The sequence below is a fragment of the Rhododendron vialii genome, chromosome 10a (genome assembly GCF_030253575.1).
Source record: "Rhododendron vialii isolate Sample 1 chromosome 10a, ASM3025357v1".
In the NCBI taxonomy this organism is placed as follows: Eukaryota; Viridiplantae; Streptophyta; class Magnoliopsida; order Ericales; family Ericaceae; genus Rhododendron; species Rhododendron vialii.
In genome coordinates, this window is record NC_080566.1 from 221,235 (window position 1) to 242,698 (window position 21,464).

At 39.8% G+C, this 21,464-nt stretch overlaps 3 protein-coding genes across 5 annotated transcripts; 1 reads left to right on the plus strand and 2 right to left on the minus strand.

Annotated features, from left to right (window-relative positions):
• Positions 1-4,256: 4,256 nt before the first annotated feature.
• LOC131303236 (alpha-mannosidase At3g26720) lies at positions 4,257-16,288 on the plus strand. 2 transcript variants are annotated; one of them, XM_058330013.1, is made up of 29 exons: positions 4,257-4,696; positions 4,863-4,946; positions 5,106-5,194; positions 5,392-5,566; positions 5,835-5,954; positions 6,156-6,239; positions 6,315-6,386; positions 6,800-6,913; positions 7,023-7,123; positions 7,214-7,307; positions 7,414-7,581; positions 7,720-7,809; positions 8,168-8,233; positions 8,346-8,402; positions 9,873-10,092; positions 10,225-10,358; positions 10,657-10,725; positions 10,834-10,893; positions 10,974-11,045; positions 11,911-11,958; positions 12,045-12,164; positions 12,453-12,518; positions 13,093-13,205; positions 13,313-13,397; positions 14,498-14,608; positions 14,688-14,783; positions 14,916-14,963; positions 15,692-15,760; positions 15,851-16,288. In XM_058330013.1, the coding sequence occupies exons 1-29, from the start codon at positions 4,490-4,492 to the stop codon at positions 16,067-16,069; spliced, it is 3,051 nt and encodes a 1,016-aa protein (XP_058185996.1). In that variant the 5' UTR covers positions 4,257-4,489; the 3' UTR covers positions 16,070-16,288. The 2 variants fall into 2 exon arrangements, with proteins under 2 accessions (XP_058185996.1, XP_058185997.1); XM_058330014.1 differs by lacking the exons at positions 4,257-4,696; positions 4,863-4,946 and having other exon boundaries at positions 5,882-5,954.
• A 700-nt stretch (positions 16,289-16,988) lies between these two features.
• Positions 16,989-18,257, minus strand: LOC131304453 (uncharacterized mitochondrial protein AtMg00810-like). Its single transcript, XM_058331695.1, has one exon. It carries the CDS (start codon positions 18,255-18,257, stop codon positions 16,989-16,991), a length of 1,269 nt encoding a protein of 422 aa, XP_058187678.1.
• Positions 18,258-19,368: 1,111 nt separating this feature from the next.
• Positions 19,369-21,279, minus strand: LOC131303971 (uncharacterized). 2 transcript variants are annotated; one of them, XM_058331056.1, is made up of 2 exons: positions 20,197-21,279; positions 19,369-19,879 (listed from the first exon to the last, which is right to left on the minus strand). In XM_058331056.1, the coding sequence occupies exon 1, from the start codon at positions 21,263-21,265 to the stop codon at positions 20,462-20,464; it is 804 nt and encodes a 267-aa protein (XP_058187039.1). In that variant the 5' UTR covers positions 21,266-21,279; the 3' UTR covers positions 19,369-19,879; positions 20,197-20,461. The 2 variants fall into 2 exon arrangements, with proteins under 2 accessions (XP_058187039.1, XP_058187038.1); XM_058331055.1 differs by having other exon boundaries at positions 20,173-21,279.
• Between the last annotated feature and the right edge of the window lie 185 nt (positions 21,280-21,464).

The following is a 21,464-nucleotide window of genomic DNA, read 5'->3' on the forward strand; positions in this document are numbered from 1 at the left end:
CGGATGATGTTATCGTAATACAGTGGTTGATTTTATGATAGGTTTTGGTTTAAAGTTAAATTTCAATGTTGGCTTTGACAATTTTGGGAGGCGCTGGACGCTGGTAATTATGTATCCTGGCATGAACCAACAGTCTTAAAGAGATTGAGTTAACGATGATTAAGTAATTTAATCATTCAATGGACGGATGGGGAAGGGAGTAGCAACTCAGAGCTAACATGCAACAAAAAATACAGATTTAACAAAACATGTAACCAAAAATAACATAGAAATGAAAGAAAACTCATTATATTTATATGCCTGAATTATATTCCAAGCAAGTATATGATACGCATCGTGTTCTCTTAATAAAAAAATCACCTCATTTAATAATGTTCACCTCCCCTCTGTTCATTTAACTTGACAGGAAAATAAAAACCTTTCAAACTTTTCCTCGTGTTTAAACTTTTTCTCTTGATAAAATTATTGCATGTGTTGTTAGTAGTTGTAAAATCGATGAGGGATTGCTACTATGTATTTTTGCTCAATTTTTCTCTTTATTCCCATAGTCAATAAGGTTAGTAGTTGTTTAGGCAAGTGACAACGCTTACAATATTGTTAAAAACAAAGCATCTATTGCTTTCCCTTTAAGTATCTCTCATAGTATAAACCAAGAAACAAATTATTTTGTGGCGTCAGGTTCACTAATTTTGTAAAAATTGCTTGGTTATAGGCTTATGGGATGACAAGTACAGCAATTCCTCATCAAACCAAATACTAATAGTAACACTTTTTCCGCTTTTTGATGAACACACACGTTAACAAAAAGAAAAAGAAGTCGACCCAATATTAGCAGGCCCATTGCAGCCAGCTTTGTTCACAAGCGAAGCGAAGCGATGAAGAATGAATTTTGTCGTCTCAGCTGGTCCATAAATACCGAAACACAAGCAACAATTTATTCGCCTACAATGTTCTCTTGGTTACTGCATTCCCTTTTTTCAAAACAAATTCAAGTTTTCACCCATCTAATTCTATATACTGGTAGTATTTTGGTGAGAAGTCTTTGGCTCAATGACATAAAGATGTACGTAGATGTCAGGAATAAGGAGGTCCTCTTCCAAGATGCTAATTTTACTATTCTGATAATACTGACTTTCGCCGTTCAGAAGAATTTATGTAGGAGTAGTATTTTATTAGTATGTGTTTAAGCAATGGGGTACTAAAATCTCATTAGGTTGCGTGAGTACTTTTAATAATTGCCATCTGAACGTGATACATTAGTGTTTCGTCAACTAGCAACAATTAATGGGCCTGCTGACTTCTGGTGATAATCACAGTTGGTCTATAATTGCCCAAGCAGAATTACGTGCAGTAATATTCTTTGAACAAGACAACTGCATATATAGCATACTACTTCAACCTATAGGGGAAAGGGAATTAGACTTCGTAGAAATATTCCTTGTCTTCATCTGATGAACCAGTAAAAGGTAGCAAACCAAGGAGGAGTACTTTTTTTTTGAAAACAGGCAATTCATTAATTCATATCCGAAGGCAAAGATTACATCGCAAGAACAGGAGTGCACCAAACTATCTAATCCCACAAGTACTGCATTAAGCACAACAAGCAACAGACTCAAGGACACCTTGCAAAAGCACCCGACACAAATCCTGTCCGGGACTAGGCAGAGAGATACCAAAAAAGAATCCCAGCACAAACCATTAAACACTAAGCACAGATGTAATCACACAACAACTAATACAGGCGAAACGAAATATCTGTTCCCAAGGACACGCCTCAACGGCTGCCGGCCGGAACTAGACCAGGAGACCCAATCCAGAGCTGTGGAGTCCACCAAGGGGGCTCTGAGGCAAACCTCCGCTGCCACGCGAGGCACCGGGTGCGAAGACCAAGGCAACGCCGAGGAAGAAACTCCGGCAAGCCTAACACGCCCACGGCGGTCGAAGAACAAAAACTCCATTCCGCAAGATCTGTTGCTGACCACCAACCAAATAGGAAAACCACAGCTAACCAGAGTACCAGATCGAATCCCCGCACACCCCAACACAACCGCTGCCGATGCCAAGATAAACCAGAACACAACCAAAACTCTTGTTGAACCATTGGAAACCACTACTCCGGCCAGCCACCAAAAGCCTAACTAAAAGATTTATTCACCCACCAGATCTAGCGAACTAGACCGGCACAGACTGAACAGGGGAGACCCGCTGGTAGAACCCGAGCCAAGAACGACCGGAAAATAGGAAAACAAAGAAATCCTAACCCCAAACAACCGCACGCCTGATTACCACCGCTGGCCCCGAGCAACACAGATCTGGAAACGCCGAGAGGGCCAACTGGCTGGGGGACACCACTGGTCGGCGGACAGAGCCGTCGTAAGGGGACCACGCTAGGCCAAACTCAACGGACGCTCTAGACAGGGAGAGCGAGATGCCGAAGACGGTGGAAGAGAGAGAGGAGGAGGAGGAGAGGCGGAGGCCTCCTCCCCCAGCGGCGACAGCTCAGAAGGGGGTTTTTCTTTTAGAGAGAGAGAGAGAGAGAGAGAGAGAGAGAGAGACCTAAGGAGGAGTACTTAACTGATCTCAATCTTAACACAAACATCTTTTAGGCATGCATGCATAATCATGCATTCCTCCGTTCTCCTTTTGAACCAAAAAATAATCTCACGTTCTGCACATCCAATGGTTCAGTCTTGGACATACACGTTTTGAGTAATTACTAGTACTTTGTAGAATACAAATATGTAAACTACATCAAATAGTATATAATTAAAGCCCACAATCACACAAAGCCTGAGTGGTAGCCTCATTAAGACAACAAAAATGTAACGAAAATGATTTTAGCACTCCATTTTTTGATTGATTGCACTTCAAAATTTATCTTTTAATGTGCTTTGGGAATTGTGCTATGTATAAATTATTAAAATACAGCTTTTGGAGTGTGTTTATCAAAATGTGAAGTGTCAAAATTATTTTCCAAAAGTAAACAAAGAATTCTCAGGAAAGAAATAATCTGTGCTTTGGGCAAGGATTGACTCCCTCACATCCCATTCGGAACAGTACGCAGGTGGCCAATTGAACAAACATATTGATTCAAGCCTAATTCTACTGAGGAAAGAAATAATTTGTGCTTTGGGCAAGGATTGACTCCCTCACATCCCATTCGGAACAGTACGCAGGCGGCCAATTGAACAAACATATTGATTCAAGCCTAATTCTACTGTTAAATACTCGAGTGATTGTTTCATGCTCCAAAAACATTGGTCCATGTGGTTCAAAGGCCATGTGGAGCAATGCTCTCGAAGCATGGAATAATTTCTTCAAAATTCTCCTACAATAAACTGGACCCGGAGACCCTGCCGAGCGGGTGCCGAGCGGCCAATCCGGCCGTTCATGTCAAAATCGACGGCCCAGATCGAAACATCTTTTCCTTTTCCTTTTCTTTTTTTTTTAAATCCATTCGGTATCTTTACATCCGGACCGTCCAAAACACTTTTGGACGGTCGAGATGCGCTCAGCACCCCTGCGGAGCACCCTGCTTGGCAGGGTCTCCCAGTCCCAATAAACTATATAGCCCTTCACTTCACAATCTGTTTGCCTGTCAAAATGCACGAATGTACTCCCATAAAAAAAAAAATTGCAGGAATGAACGGTTTAAATAAATAAAGGGTAAACTACTAAATTTCACAGTCACCCCCATGAGGTTTGGCTTAATAATAGAGATACACTATTCACGTATGAGAAATGACTATGAATTCTATATTGTTTCAATATTCATGTCATTGGCACCCAACCAATAACTATTTGACAAAGCACATCAGAGAATTAGCCAAAAATGTCTTATATTGACAAATTCACTCTTTTAGTATCAGAATTAATAATTAAAAACTCTCAATTCTCATTTTTTAAACCAAAAACACTAAATTTTTAATTTCTGAAAAAAAAACCTATTATTTCGAGTAGTAAAACACAAATATTGTTGTTAATAAATTTAATCCCTTTTTTGGGTCAAAATAGCTCATTCAATAGGTAGAAAAAGTTATTTTGATTCAAAATAAGTGAATTAATATTTTTTTTTACTTTTTATGATAAAAAAATATTGAATTTTAAATATAAATTACTTTTCACTCGTTTCATTAACAGACAATTTTAAATTAAGGGTGTCGATGAAACACATAGAAATCACTTGGTTCATTGGTTAAAAAACAACTAAAAAAACAATTCACTTGGGTCTTTATCCAGCAAGTAAAGTCAAAGCTCATCCCCACTTTGCTTCTGACATTCCCCGAAATCTTTGCTTCTAAAGAAAGAGAACCGGAGGAGAAGAGATGGAGAGGAATTGAAACTTGAAAGAGAGCTTCACCTAACCAGAAAAGCCCAAATGTTATTCTGACGAAAAATGATACTCCTTCTAGTAATCTGATCATCTTCAACTCCGGACCCATCAATTGGGTGCACCTAGGAAGCTTGAGAAGCTAGCTCGATCGTACCAATGGCGGAGATGAAGATCTTGTGTTCAATTATCTTGGCATTAAATATTAGTATTGTCCTTGTGGAATCCAAGTACATAGAATACAACACATCACACAGGATCGTCCCCGGGAAAATTAACGTCCATCTGGTACCTCACTCCCACGATGACGTTGGATGGTTGAAGACCGTCGATCAGTACTATGTCGGTGCCAACAACTCCATCCGGGTACCTTCTTTCTTTCTTTCTGTTTATTCATGCCTTTCTACCCACATAGTGTAATCTTAATAATTTCATTCCTTGTTAAATACTATCTCCCTCTCCAGAAATGGCACGGGACGGATAAACGTGTTTCCAAATTTGGTAAACTAAGTTCTGTTTGTTTATTGAATAGGGAGCGTGTGTTCAGAACGTCTTGGATTCTGTAATTTCGTCTTTGTTGGATGACAAGAATCGGAAATTCATCTATGTTGAAATGGTAAATACTCTTCTTTGTTCTTTCTGTTGTATATTGAGTTGAGCTTGAATATGACACACACGCACACTCGAACATGGATTTTATGATTGTACGTGTCCAGTATGTTTCTTAAGTTTCCGTTGATCGAGGAGGAGTAGCAATTTCCTATGATTTTTGCAGGCATTCTTCCAGCGCTGGTGGAGACAGCAGAGTGAGGTACTCAAGATCAAAGTCAAGGAACTCATCAGCTCCGGTCAACTAGAGTTCATGTAAATTTTGCTTGTACTTTGTGTTGATCTTCGTAAATATCATAGTTCTATTAATCTGCAGAGTGCGAGAAAAATTAGTGATAGCTCATTACTTCTTCTTGTTGACTAACTTTTGTAATGCAATTGCACCTATAGCTATTTTTCTTCACAATCTGATTGAATTTTCCCCCCTTTGGTTGTTCTTTCTTTTGTGTCAGAAATGGAGGAATGAGTATGCATGATGAGGCAACCCCACATTACATTGACCTAATTGATCAGACAACTCTGGGGCATCAATTTATCAAAAATGAATTTGGTCAGAGACCCAGAGTTGGTTGGCAGATTGATCCTTTCGGACATTCTGCTGTTCAAGCTTATTTGTTGGGTGCAGAGGTATGGACTTTCTTCGATCTTTTATTCACATTGTACTTTACATGCTTTCCCTTTTCCACTCAATCTAGATACAAGATCGGACGTTATTCCGGTTCGTCTCCATTTTGGTGAAACTAATTTCATCAATTTATCTTCTGTATGATTTACACACCAAAAAATTGAGGGCCAACACTCCCCGTTCCACTCTGCTTCTTTTGAGTTGTAGTAGCAATTTGGACGCTGTGTTATGTAAGCTTTGGGTACCATTTGATTCGTTTCTTGGTTGCAGCTAGGATTTGACTCTCTCTTTTTTGCACGAATTGATTACCAAGACAGAGCTAAGCGGAGGGCTGAGAAGACTCTCGAGGTTGTTTGGCAGGGTTCAAAATCCCTTGGTTCATCTTCACAGGTCAGACACTTTATATTTTTTTTAAACTGTTCTCCTTTTATGATGTTTGTCTCAAGAATTGAGTGTTATGTCCTAGTAGCCTACTAGCCTTCACTTCACTTCATGCTCATGATTTTGTTTTTAGTTTGTAGCTAGAGCTAAGATATGGCTGCTATTACTTGAGCTTATTTATTTTCTTCTCATTATCTAATTTATCTGCAGATATTCACTGGTATATTCCCCAGGCATTATGATCCTCCTGATGGTTTCACCTTCGAAATAAATGACGTGTCTCCTCCTATTCAGGTGATTGATAAAGGACATGTAGAGTGCATTGACTTTGTCTAAGAACATCTTCTCCTCTAACTTTTTTGTTTGAAGGATGATGTTCTCCTGTTTGACTATAACGTCAAAGACCGTGTGGATGACTTTGTAGCTGCTGCAGTGGCACAGGTACGATCTATCATCTATGCAAGGTTTCACCTCATTTTCGTGTTTCATCAGTATGAATAGCATATCAACTTCTTCCCCACTCATCTCTCCTTTTTTCCCCGGAGAAGGACAAAAAAATGAGAAAGTAGGTTAGGTTGTTTTTTGTTTACATATGAATACAGTTAAATGGATTCCAAGTTTCATCTGATGAGCTATATGGGAATACAAGATTGGTGGGGTATATTCTCTCAGGGCGTACATATTCGCTGGATTTTTATTCTATTTCCAGATCTTGGCAGTTACTTATTCATTCTTGCAATTCAGGTTTAACATAGACATTCAAAATTCTAAAGGAGAATTCAATTTCTGCCTCAAGATTTGTCTAATTCTATACCCATTGCTTTTAACACGCATACTGTGTATTTCCTTTTTAGGCAAATGTAACCAGGACAAACCATATAATGTGGCTCATGGGTACGGATTTTCGGTATCAGTATGCAAATTCATGGTTCAGGCAGATTGACAAATTCATTCATTACGTCAACCTGGTAATGATTTTCTTATATGCCTTGCTCACTTTTAGGGGTTTTACATCCTCTTTGTGTCCTGTTGTTATTTTTAACCCTTCTTAATGGATTACCCTTGGAGCGATATCAGGATGGGCGTGTAAATGCTCTATACTCAACCCCGTCCATCTACACTGATTCAAAGCATGCAGCAAAGGAGTTATGGCCTCTTAAAACTGGTGATTTCTTCCCGTAAGTCTAATGTAAATGACAATTGCAATGAACTGATCCATACAGATAGTTACTTTCAAATTTAAACTGAAGAGTAGTATGTTTTGTTAGGTATGCAGATCGTGAAAATGCATATTGGACTGGTTATTTTACAAGTAGGCCGGCCTTTAAAGGTTATGTCAGAATGATGAGTGGTTACTACTTAGTAAGATATTCAGCCTTATCTTGATTTGAAAGTGTTGGGCCTGTGTTCAATTGTCACGGTTGTCTAATTTTTTTATTATTTTGGTTTGGTTTCATAACACAATCAGGCAGCAAGGCAGCTGGAATTTTTTAAGGGCAGGAGCAGTTCAGGGCCAAATGTAGATGCACTGGCTGATGCATTGGCAATCGCTCAGCATCATGATGCCGTGAGTGGAACTCAAAGACAACATGTAGCTTCTGACTATTCTCTGCGACTTTCTATTGGCTATGCAGAGGTGCTGAACAGTTTGATTCACCATCAGCTTTATCATAGCATCATAGAGTTATCCATTGATACTGCAAGTGATTTAGTCATTATCTTCTTATGCTGCTGGCTTGTTATGTTCCAATATTTAATGTATTACTTTTCTCAGGCTGAAAAGGTGGTTGCATCATCTCTTGCTTTATTAGCAAAGTCAAGATTAAATACCAGTCAAGAAGACTCGCTCACCAAGTTCCAGCAGGCAATATATGCTTACATACGTTTGAACTTCATATCCGTGTAACTAGAATTATTGGTAGCCTGTAATTTCATTTTGTTTCATGCTGTCAGAAAGGAATTACAGCACTTGTAGATCTTTAGCATATATGACCTTCATATAATCCTTTACTTTCTCCGATGTGTATTTGATTATATTTCTTAAAACAAAGTGCATGCACTTATGTACTCTACATCATAAACTAGATTCCTCTCTGTGTTATAGGTTCTAATTCTACCATCTCTGCAATTGGGTCTCTTTTATTCTTTTTGCTTCGAAATGTATGGACTTTATTTTACAAATTCATAATCTGATATCTGATTTTTTGGTTTTCCCTTTTTAGTGCCCCCTCCTTAATATAAGTTACTGTCCTCCATCAGAAGCGGCATTGTCCAACGGGAAGAGCTTGGTGAGGATGAAATTCAACTTTAGTTTACTTTGTATTTGATTAAATTTTTGTTGTCGTGAAGCTTTGAGCTGACATTTGGGTCAACAATCATTTTATTTGTACTCTTTTGTAGGTCATCATAGTCTACAATCCTTTAGGATGGAAGAGAGAGGAAGCAATTCGGATTCCCGTGAGTGCCCAACTTTTCCCTAGTTCACTGTCATTTTGGAAGTCATGTTATATATAGTGGTTATGTTTTTTTAACGATCAAACTTAGAACACTACGCGGTTGCAGACTTCACATTCAACGGTTGGAAATGGGTAGGGTGCCTGTGTCAGAGACACCTTGTGAAGGTACAGACTGTGGAAACCAGAAAGATCTTGTTGGGTTTCCCCCCCTCTACCATGTAATTCTAGAATGTGGAATGTGAAGTATTAAGTTATTAACAGTTAAATGAGAAGAGCACCTTATTTCTTGAAAGCATTATTGGGGGGTATAGCACTTTGAGGCATTGGATTATCAAGCAATAAACCCATCTCTGATTTCACCCGCTTTAGAGTCAGAGACCTGACGAATAATTGCATTGGTTTTTAAGGGGTTAAGGACCTTTTTTGATAAATAATTTATTGAAGATGTCTTATTTGTAGAAGTGGAAGGTTCATTCCTTCACCCCTTACTCTAGGAATTCAATACGCATATGAAGGATTTCTGTAGTCTGGGGGATTTTTACATGATAGAGAAATGGTTAATTCTATTCTGTCTTAGCTTTTGGGGGTTTCCGGCCCTCCTTCTCTTCACCTACTTGTGGAAGAGGGAGTATCAACTCTCACTCACTCTCTCTCGTGCACCTTTCTTCAGCTTGTTCCTGTTCTTTTGTTCCTGTTCCTTGATATTAAGGTGTAGGTGGTTGAAGAACTTTTGTTAGCTCGGTGATTGAGCAATTCAAGATTTGACCATGGTTTGTGTAATTCTTTGTCATCTAATGATAGGCTTTATCAAGCTTTTGTTCATAGGATGAACATTACTTTGCAAGCAATTCACTTCATTTCATTCTTCAGGAAATGTGTTCACCAAACACTGCCACTTGCAATTCCTTTTACCACCTTTTATGGTATCTTATTCTTGGCTACCACTCATATCAATTCAACATGTTAGCGGCTGTGATGTGGAATCTATAAATTTCAAACCAAGTTGGAAAAGTAGAATAAGAATCCATGGATTCTGTGTAGAGCATGGAATATCAAACTCCAGGGCTGTTTCATTGTTAGATTTGCTGCTACTTCAAAAGCACGTGAAACGAAACAAAAAAGGGGAGGTGCTACTGCAATTTTTTGTTCATTGTCTTTTCGATCACAGATTAAATGCTTTTTGTTGGTCACTCAGTGTTTGTTGGGTTTAGGTTTTGAGGGAGGTTTTGGGAGGAAGAAGTAGAGAGAGAGATAGAAAGCTGAGAGTAATAATTGGGGAGAAAACTTATTGGGAACCGTGCTACGAGTGAGGGGTGGTTTTGGAAACTCAAAACAAACAAAGTCTCAAAATCTCGAATTTAACTGTATTTGCAATAGTGTCAATCATGGTAAACATATGCTTTTTCGTGCTTTGTTGAGTTATTGAGTTTCTTGTACAATACTCACTACCGACAGATTTTTCATGCTACAGGTTTCCTCTGAGGGGGTAATAGTCATGGATTCTGCTGGAAGAGAAATTGAATCTCAACTTCTTCCTCTGTCCAATGCCTCTTTGAGCATCAGAAATTACCATGTAAAAGCATATTTGGGTAGATCTCCTGGTGAAACAATGAAATACTGGCTTGCCTTTTCTGTATCTGTACCACCGCTTGGTTTCAGCACTTACACTGTCGCAAGTGCCAAAGGGACAGGTTAACAACATTGCTTTAGCATCTAGTGTGTTGTTAATATAAACTCAAATGAACAGTGGAAAATCACTGTGTTGCTGACAGAGAGGGTTATTTGGTTGTTCTGTCATTGTTTCTTTATATTTTGACAAGTAGGTGCATCAAAATCCGAAGTATATAATCCAGAAGGAAATGGGGATTATACAGTAGAAGTTGGCCAAGGAAATTTAAAGCTGCTTTATACTGCCCATGGGGGAAATCTTATTCACTACAGTAATGGCAGAAGTTTGGTATGTCATGTTTTTGTAGTTCCCAACTTGTGATTATTATTATCGTTATTTATTATTTATTTTTTTTTTTGCGTTTCCACCTATTGAGCTTTATTGTTCTGTTTTCCCTTTTAATCAGGAATTTTCTTTTTCCTTCTAATAGTCATGACAAGAATAAGCTTTCTAAAAGATACATTACAGCAAGTTGAGGAAAAGTATACAAACCTTAATTTAGCGTTTCATTGGAGTTGTAAAAAACAGACTATACCTAGTGATATGTTGTCCTACATTTTATTTTTTGTGTTGTTCATTACTGAAGGTTACAACATCTGCTCAGCAAACGTACAGTTACTACTCTGCATACAATGGAACTGACAAAGATCCCCAGGTATAAATGCCGTGAATTTTGTAGGCATGATTTGCTGACTTGTTCTGTATGCAAGGACTTTTGTTCCAATCCAATGATTGAAAATAGTTGTAACTCTATTGTTTGAAGGCTTCGGGGGCATACGTTTTCCGTCCAAATCGCACTTTCCCCATAGACTCTGAGGGCCAGGTAATCATTCTGTCTAGTGTACTCTGCTTACTTGTCATTGTGTTAAATACTATCACCATAAGATTACTGCTTTTTCCCAGAGATCATTATCTGTTATGCGGGGTCCACTCATGGATGAAGTACATCAACAAGTCAATCCGTGGATATACCAGGTGGTAAACTCGTCAATATGATATCTACTCCCTTTTTTGCAGCTTTATTTAAACTTTTGCTTTTACTCACTTCTGGCTGTGCCCCACTCTTTTGGCCTGTAGAGTTTCCATATGGTGGTACATGGTTTAGAAGCTGAATATTTCTTCATATCCTGGATGGCAATGTATTTATGTTACCTCCCTTACATGGATCAGATAATGTTAGTATTGAGTTGAGAAAAATATTTTGCTAGGAAAGCCAAGGACAGGGGCTTCAAAATTTGTAGTTCAATTTGTAACTCAACAAATTTCATTTAGGCCTAAATCGTGTGCTTACAGCCACATTGATATATGTTCCCCCTTACAATGCCATTTCAAACACCTTTCCCTCATTTAGGTCAAGTTTTTTCCACTTTTGACTATGCCACAAATGCATTTAGTTCTCGCTCTACTTTTTTCTTACACCACCGCTCATCCCTCAACATTTTCATGTAAGCTACACAAATCTTGAAGCATGTTTTGTTACCGTTCAACATATTTTTTTTTTTTATGATACCTCATAAGAGGCCCTATGAGAGTTTTAGTTTTCTCCTCCTTCACCTTAACACGTATGGTAAAATCACCTTATCCTTGATGCACTCCTCCATTCCATATTGGACTCCTCTGTTTGGTGTATCCGACTCATTCTATAGGGCACATTCTCCTCAATCTCTCGGTCTTTGTGGATAATGGACTCAAGATATAAGAAATAGTCACTCTTATTCTATGCATTCTTCAACCTCAAGAAAACTCGTTAATTAGTCATCTTCAGGACTAGAATATGTATTCTTAGTCCTGCCATAGTGATGTTTTATGCTCTTTGTTGAACAAAACTGCTTGGGTGCAGATCACCAGGGTGTACAAAGCAAAAGAACATGCTGAAGTTGAGTTCAATGTAAGTTTACATAACAGTAGGTACATCCAGTGAAACAACTTTCTGGTTTAGTTTGTGGTTTCTCGACTTCATCTTCTGAACTACAGATTGGGCCTATACCTGCTGATGACGGAGTTGGGAAAGAAATAACAACTCGAATTACATCTGCCATGATGACCAATAAAACCTTTTTCACAGATTCTAATGGACGGGACTTCATTAAAAGGGTATGTCAAGTTCTGTGCATGCCATTTTTGCAAATTTGTGGTGTTAAGTTCAGTTATTATTTTACCATGGTGAATGTTTTTATGTGACAACTAGCATCTCTTGATTGCTTTTCATTAAGAAAATGTATAAAGAACCAGACATTTGCATGTGTTGATTACAAGAGGAGAATATTGATTAGGCACTTGATTCCAATTTGACTTCATATTCATCAGATGGGAATTTATGTTTGTGGGTGCTGAATTGGAAATATAAGACTCTTTACCTTTGACTAACATGCTGTTTTGCAGGTTCGAGATTACAGAGAAGACTGGGACCTACAAGTGAACGAACGTGTTGCTGGAAACTATTACCCTGTATGTCCTTGAATTAACAGGTCTACAAGCCTCAAATGCATATCTGTAGAACTGTTTTTCCTTTTTTCTTGTAACCATTTCATAGAAAGGGATGCTGTTTCAAAATCTTGTTTACTTGCTTCTGTATCTGTATGTATTTGGGAAGTATTGGTGGCGATTCAAGTGGGCTGCAATGCCAATTCACTTCCGAGTTTTTTTTGCTATTATTTTAAGTTCGGAAATATCGGCTACAATTCACTTAGGCACCTAAATATTCATCTTTCTGGAAAAAGAAAAACTCTTGGAATATCAATTTTGCTTGGGTCTACTATTTCCATATGGACCTTGCTCATGGTATTCCAAGTTGATGCTTGAAATATCAATTATTCGTTAACGTGTTTGGAAGTCCATTTGGCATGCATCCTTTACAGCAATATTGAGGGTTGGTGTGCAATCTGATAGCTACTCTCTCTCTCTCTCTCTCTCTCTCTCTCTCTCTCTCTCTCTCTGTGCATGTGCTTTTTGTTTAAAATGCGTGTTTCTCTCTCTCCCTGTTACCCATTTGAATCTTCCCTCTTTATCTCTCTTGTTTCAGATTAATCTAGGAATTTATATCAAGGATGAAAGCACAGAACTGTCAGTGTTGGTGGATCGTGCAGTGGGTGGATCCAGTTTGGTGGATGGTCAAATAGAGCTGATGCTTCATAGGTTTCCTTGTTGTCTCTGATTACGTAGTTTATTTTATGTCATGGCTTCAATTATATTTCAAATTTGCATTACCGTGATCTCCAATTTATGTTGCTTTTATGATTTAGGAGGCTACTTCATGATGATTCTAGAGGTGTTGGAGAGGCTCTAAATGAAGAAGTTTGTGCTCTTGAGGAATGCAAAGGTTTAACAGTAAGCATACTTAACCGACTCCACATAAGAGATAGACTTATTTCTAATCTGGTGCCTGCCTTCTCCCTCTACATTGTCATAGCTGTCTGGTTTTGGTTGTTGTCAAAAGATTCCTGTTACTGAGTTACAAGCACACCTATTTTTCCTTGTGGTCCTTCTAGTGTTGCTTGGATGCTGAATCATAAATATTTTTAGGAAATATGCTGGACTTGTGACATGATAGTAGGAAGACAACTTTAGGATACAGCTGCCTACACAAAACTGACTTGTGGTGCTCCTGAACATACTGATATACACATAGGCCTGGAACCAGCTGCAAAGGGGGCCTTATCTTTTGCCGGTTTTCATCAATCTCATTTAAAACTACAACCTAGGACCTGTTCAATATTTTGCTTATATTCTAAATCCGTCGTGTATACAATTTTGGTCTTTCTTGAGTTAAATGAAGTTCAATCATAACAGCAAGAGTTGCAAAGACATTGCTAAGTTCCACCTCCATACTTGGGTATGGATATCAGCTTTTCGGATTCACTTGATGCCTTTGAGGGGACCAAGGCAAAAATACGATCCAGGGAACTCTTCAATTATATTATTATGATGATGCGGGGAACTCTTTGATTCCCTAGGTAGGTGTTGCATGTTGCCTATCTAATGCAACCATGACAGAGAGCCCGCTCATAAAGTTCGTAGCTTTCAGAAAAGTATGGACTGCTGCCTTGGGCTTTTACTAAAACTAGAAAATAATGACTTCAAGAAGTCTTATTTGAGGTTTTTCCCTCACCTGATCAGACTGCTTACAACGGAGAAGCAAAAATCCCAGTGTGCAATATAGATGGAATTTTGTTTTGAGCACCTTGTATTCTGGTTTTGTCCCCTGGCTTTGTTTTTGGTGATGCAGCTGACTGGAATTACATGGTTTTACCGTCTTCCAGTAGGGTCCAAATTTGCTTAATTGCTGTGTTGTTGTTGGTGACCATTGATGCCGAAACTAAGAATTGTATACTTTCAAGCTTGATTCTTTATGACCTTCATTGCGGATTTTAATCTGATGGGTGAAGCATTGGCTTTAGTTTTCTCGTCTTATTAACTATGTTTTGCAGGTCCTGGGAAAATTCTATATCAGAATAGATCCTCTTGGAGATGGTGCCAAGTGGCGTCGCACATTTGGCCAAGAGATATATTCACCACTTCTTCTAGCATTTACTGAGCTGGTGAAAGAAGTTCTTCAGATTTGACTCCTTTCTGTTTAGGGCTGCATTTCTTTAATTGTTCAATTTTATTTGTTTGCAGGATGGAAGTAATTGGACGAATTCTCATGTACCAACATTTTCTGGGATCGATCCTACCTATAGTTTACCAAACAACATTGCGGTGATAACTCTCCAGGTATGCAGGGGAGCACCATGCACGTCTTTCAGGATATTGTCCCTATATCTTGATGGAGATCAACAGAGTTGCAGACATATTAGTCAGACTCTACTACTTAATTGAAATACATTTTTTCCCGTTGTCCTCCAGGAACTTGAAAGTGGAAGAGTGCTCCTTCGGTTAGCTCATCTATATGAGGTCTTCTCTCCTATTTGCATGACATATAATGAAATGAGTGCAAATTTTGCTTGTGTCTATTACATGTATCTTCCTACATGTTATAAAATACCGGTGTCGGATACTCGACACTATATGCGTGAATGTTATAAAATACCGGCGTCGGATACTCGACACTATATGCGTGAATCCACATATATTCTTGCTTTGCTGTGTGGGCAGCATACTTAGAAAGGGGTGGCTGTGGATTTATGCGTTCTTTGGGGACTAAGTGAGATTCCTTTTTCCCTTTATGAGAAATCCAACCCGTTTTACTGCCCATTTTGTTTCTTTAAACCCTTTGTTTGTCATCCCAAAATTCTTATGAAAGTAAATTTTCATGTACATCACAACCCAGGAGCCAAATCGTTTTCCTTCTCAATAGTTTATAGCTTTTCCTTCCCAATTAACCTTGTATAACTGAAGAAAAGGGGGTGGGGGCATTCCATTTGACGAAAGTTATGCTTTAAGAGGCCTATGACAAGTTTTACAGAGGTCACTGGCTCTCCCTGAACTACCAAATTATAAGTTTGAGGCTTTGAGCATTGTTTGAAATGATTAATGCCATTAGATGGCGTTCCTAATTACATTGGTAATGGATCTCAAAGTGTTCCTGCAGGTACTGCGTTAGCTTCAATTCTTTAGGACCACACCTGGAATATTGCCACATTATCTAATTCATGTTTTTGTGGTGGTTGATACATGCAAAGACTGGAGAGGACAGCAATTATTCTAAACTAACCAGTGTGGAATTGAAGAAGTTGTTCCCAACCAAGAAGGTGAAACCTGTTTTTACAGAACTCTCCCAAATGCTATTTTTATCTTGAAATAGACGACATTTATTTTGTTTCCATACATACATGTTCCAGATCCAAAAAGTGACAGAGATGAACTTGTCGGCCAATCAAGAGAGAGCTGAAATGGAGACAAAGAGACTAGTTTGGAAAATAGAAAGCTCTTCAGATGAAGCCAAGGTAGTGAGGGGAGGACCTGTCGATCCTGCGAAACTGGTGGTTGAACTTGCCCCAATGGAAATCCGCACGTTTTTTATTGACTTTGAGATCGGTGGCTCCGTTGCAGTTGTCTAGATTGCAAGTTATTACAGTGTTGCATTTAGTTGCGAATAGATGAAGTACCCATGTTGGTGACTGGTGTTCCTCCCGTTTTCAAGTTGTCACTTTTTCTAAGGTTTGTTTATTTATTATTATTATAGGAAACTGGTTCTTGATGCTTTAGTTGCTCTTGGATGGGTTTGGATTGCAAACAGTTATGGCTTGGTTCCTACTGAAATAACACATTTATTATTATTTTTGGCTTGCTTTATTGATAACCATGGTCATCGTCTAGGGGCTTCCTTCATCCCTCATCTCTGTCACGGATGTCATTGAAAATGCAATGATAAATGATTTTCTATGAAGACGGTCAACCGTAGAGGGGACTGGGGGATTTTCTCCGAATCATGTCTCTTGAATAGAGGTTACATCCAATTGACTATAGAGGAGAGTTAATGCTTCGATGGTCATGAAAGTGACTAGATGCTGAAGCAACTACTTGGCTGGAGGGGATCCTATTCTCTAAAGTTTCAAATATTCAGGTTGATGGATTCTATGCGAGTTAGCTTTGCAATTGGAGTTTTGTGATTCTTTCGTGGTTCGGTGTGCATTGACTTCTAGCCAGCGAGAATTTGGATTCTTTTTAGAGCTGGTCTTTCTCGTATCAGCCGTTCTACAATGTACGCACACTCACATTCATGTAAGGGCCAACAGACACATCTTTGCGGCTCCGGCTATGATGCTCCCGAGTGTTTTGGGAGCATCATGCTGAAACTGAAACTGAACATTTCAAATACAACGGCTTGAGTTTACAATAAAAGAGAACCCAGATAAATACATAGGAAAAAGCCCTAAAACTATAATGACTAAACTACCCTTAACATAAAATAATATTACAAAAGAACCCATACAACAATATATATTCACCCCCCCCCCCCCCCCCCTCCCCTCAAACTCATGATGCGAGCCCGGAGAGCATCGAAAGTTTGCCAAGGAGGAAGCGAAACCGAGCGGAGGTGTGCGTCTCGGTGAAGAAATCGGCTAACTGAAGAGAGGAGGAGATAAACGGTAGAGCAATTGTGCCAGATTGGAGATGATGGCGAACAAAGTGACAATCAATTTCAATATGCTTTGTGCACTCATGAAAAACTGAATTATGGGCAATCTGAATGGCACTTTTATTGTCACAAAAGAGAGGTGTAGGAGAGGAGATAGTGACACCCATATCCGATAAAAGCCAACGGAGCCAAACAACTTCAGAGGTGGCATGAGCCATGGCACGATACTCAGCTTCCGCAGTGAAACGAGCAATAACGGATTGCTTCTTGCTTTTCCATGAAATAAGGGAATCACCCAAGAAAACACAAAAGCCATAAGTAGACTTTCGATCAGAGATATCACCTGCCCAATCAGCATCGGCATAGGCCCGAAGAATCAAATCTGAAGAAGAGGAAGAGAGAAATAAACACTGAAACATGGTGCCACGAACATAACGAAGGATACGAAGCAAGGCAGCCCAATGAGTAGACTGAGGGGCACAAACAAACTGACTAACAATATGCACAGCATAGGCAATATCCGGCCGAGTGACGGTGAGATAAACAAGAGAACCAACAAGCTCACGATACTCGGTAGGATCGGCAAGAGGAACCCCATCAGAATCAGAGAACTTGACATGTAACTCAATGGGAGTATCAATGTTTTTGTCATCAGTAAGTTGAGCACGATGAAGAATGTCAGTCACATACTTAGTCTGGGTCAAGAGATAACCTTTTGGAGAGGAGGCAACCTCAATGCCAAGAAAATACTGAAGAAGTCCCAAGTCCTTCATCTCAAATTCGTGAAACAAGTGATGTTTCACTTCATCAATAGCAGTAGAGTCAGACCCAGTGATGACCATGTCGTCAACATAGAGCAAGATAAGAACCAAACCACGAGAAGTTCGACGAAAAAAAAGAGCAGATTCATGGGTGCTAGGCTGAAAACCAATCTGTAAAACCACATCATGAAAACGTGCATACCAAGCACGAGGGGACTGTTTGAGCCCATACAGAGCACGACGGAGGCAACAAACAAGGCCGGTGGCATGAGGGAGACCTGGAGGAGGACGCATATAAACTTCCTCAGATAGATGACCATTGAGGAAGGCATTTTTAACATCCAGCTGAAGGAGAGGCCATTGGTGCGTAGCAGCCACAGAAATCAAAAGACGAATAGATGTCATTTTGGCAACAGGAGCAAAAGTCTCCTCGTAATCAATACCATATTCTTGAGAGAACCCCTTAGCAACTAAGCGGGCTTTGTACGGCTCCAAAGAACCAATCAGAATGAGTTTTTACTTTGTAAACCCATTTGCATCCAATGAGATTCTTACCAACCGGGAGAGGAACCAAGTCCTAAGTCTGAGTAGTAGCAAGAGTAGTGAGCTCGTCATTCATGGCAGTCACCGAGTTAGGGTCATTACAAGCTTCTTTGTAAGAACATGGTTCAAAATGAGTATGTATGCGAGATAAGAAATTGCGATAAGAAGAGGAAAAACAAGTATTAGTAAAGCCAAGAAGTTTTACCGAGGGACGACGATCACGAGAGGGATACCGGCGGCGTTCTGGTGGATCAGAGTTTTCCGAAGCAAAGGGAGGACGAGGAGTTGTACGATCGCGATGGACATAATGCTTGGGAAGAGGAGGAATGCGGTTGGAACTAGAAGCAGCAGGAGGGGCAATGGGAACATCAGGCTCTTCGAGGGTACGAACATACTCATCTGTAGGAACATCCGCGGGAAATGGATCAATATGCACAAGATCCTCTTTGACAACACTAACAGGCTTTGGATGGGAGAGAGAAGAAGGGGAGCCGTTCGAGAAAGGTAACATGCCGAGACACATACAACTTTCGGGTCACGGGATCATAACAACGGTAACCCTTTTGTTGGATTCCATACCCCAAGAAGACACATAAGACACAACGAGCACTAAGCTTAGTGCGGTCCTTTTTAGGGAGAAGGACAAAACAAGTGGATCCAAACACACGAAGAAGAGAATAGTTAGGAACCTGACCAAGGAGTCGTTCATAAGGAGAGGAACCAGAGAGAAGCGGAGTAGGCATCCGATTGAGAAGATAAGCTGTAGTGAGCACAGCCTCACCCCAAAAGGCAGCAGGCACAGAAGAGGAAAGAAGAAGAGACCGTGCAGTATTTAAAAGGTGACGATGCTTGCGTTCAGCACGCCCGTTTTGAGCAGGAGTGTCGGTACAAGAAGATTGATGAATGGTGCCAAGAGAAGCTAAGAGTTGTGTGAACTCACCAAGAGAGTATTCTCCGCCTAAGTCAGAGCGGAGAATTTTGATTTCTGTTGAAAACTGAGTTTGAACCATGGAGTGAAAATTGCGATATACTTGGTAAAAATCTGACTTGCATGTCAACAAATATACCCACGTAAACCTACTATAATCATCAACAAAAGAGACATAATATCGAGAACCACCTTTAGTAACAATTGGGGAGGGACCCCACAAATCCGTATAAACAAGCTGAAACGGAGAATTAGAAACAGAAGTACTTCTATTAAAAGGTAGAACAGACATTTTGACAAACTTACAACCACTGCATTAAGAGATATCGCTTGCAGAAATGTTTCCCAAATAGCCAGACTTAAGTAAAAGTTTCAAACGTTCACTAGATAAATGCCCTAAGTGAGAGTGCCAAAGATAAAAGGGGGAAGACTTCTGATTTAAACAAAAGGATGACATAGCAGTGGTAGTAGACTCAATAGGAACATGCAAAGTCTCCAAAACATATAGATCGCCAACTCTACGCCCGGTCCCAATCTGCTTCTTCGACATCTGATCCTGCACAATACAACCAGAAGAAGAGAACAAGACATCAAAGCCGGAATCAGACAATTGACTAATAGAAATAAGACTGAGAGATAAACGAGGAACATAGAACACATTTGGTATAGACAGGGAGGAAGATGGAGATGGGATAATAGAACCTATAGAGACGACATGCATAGGGGAGCCATTTGCAGTGGAAATACTAATGGGAGAAGCAGGAGAGATACAATGACTTAATAATGACAAAGCAGGAGTCATATGGTGGGAGCAACCCGAATCAAAAATCCATGTGGTAGATAGAATACATGTGGTATAGGAACCATGCAAACCTGACGGAGTAGTGGTCATAGCAGAAGCTTGAGAATGACCTCCTTGGGTGGCAGCCAAATATGCACGATACTCTTGATACTGCTCAAAAGAGGGATAATGTGGAATACTATCAGTTGCGGGAGCTACGAAAGCAGCCGGAGGACGAACGTACTGCTGTGGGGGCCGAGAATGTTGCTGTGCGGGCCTAGAGGAGGTGGGCTTCGAACGAGGAGTGCTACTTGTCATATGTAACAATTTCGGACATGCATGCTTCCAGTGCCCTTTTTAGCGACAAAAGCTACACTCATCCAAAGCAACACGAGGTTTAGGTTTTCCAGTAACCTGAATCAAGTGAGAGGACGGTGTAAGCAAGAGAGGTGTCATATACGAAGTAGGCTGAACCGATGGCGCAACAAATACAGACTGAGAGGGAGCTGCAACAGATGCAACCTTGAACCTAGTTTCCTCAGCTATGAGCTCATGAACGGCACCATCAACTGTTGGTTGGGGAGAACGATGAAGGATGGCCCCCCGAAGAGGCTCAAATTGATCACAGAGGGCCATGAGAAACTGTACAAGACGTTGTTTCTCACGGTATGCTACATAGAAATCAAGAGATTGCAATTCTACGGGTTCCATTAGCATCAATTGATCCCAATATTGAGTCATTTCATTGTAGAATTCCTGAATGGTTTTATCTCCCTGCGTAGCCCGTTGAATAGAGCCCTCAAGTTCATATTGCTTTGCAAAGTTGGACTCAAAATACATCCTTTTCAGGTAATCCCAAACTTCTTTGGCAGTGTCATATCTTGAAAAGTTCATGCCGATGCTAGGTTCGGAAGAATTATGAAACCATGTAAGAATTCGTGCATTTGCAACTTCCCATTTGCCAAAATTTTTGACATACTCTGCATGTTTCGCCGCATATGTAGGATCATCATCTTTCACATTCACAGGAGGAGGTTTCACAATAAGGCCCGTCACATGACCCCACACTTCCTTGCCGACAAGAAAATTTTTCATCACACTTGCCCAATACGAATAATTACCACTATTCAGCCGAACATTAATTACTTTATCTTTTGACATAGTGAGTACTAAAATCTCGCAAGTCACAACCAGTAATGAAAACACAAATTGCTAATACCAAATGAAAATAACAGCCAGATGATTCCAGAATAGGGTTTTCAACTACATCAGAAACTAACAATACCAGGCAATGAACAGTGCAGAGGAGCAAGAGTAGTGACCGACATACCTTAAGAGACCCAAACAGTCAATTTTCGAG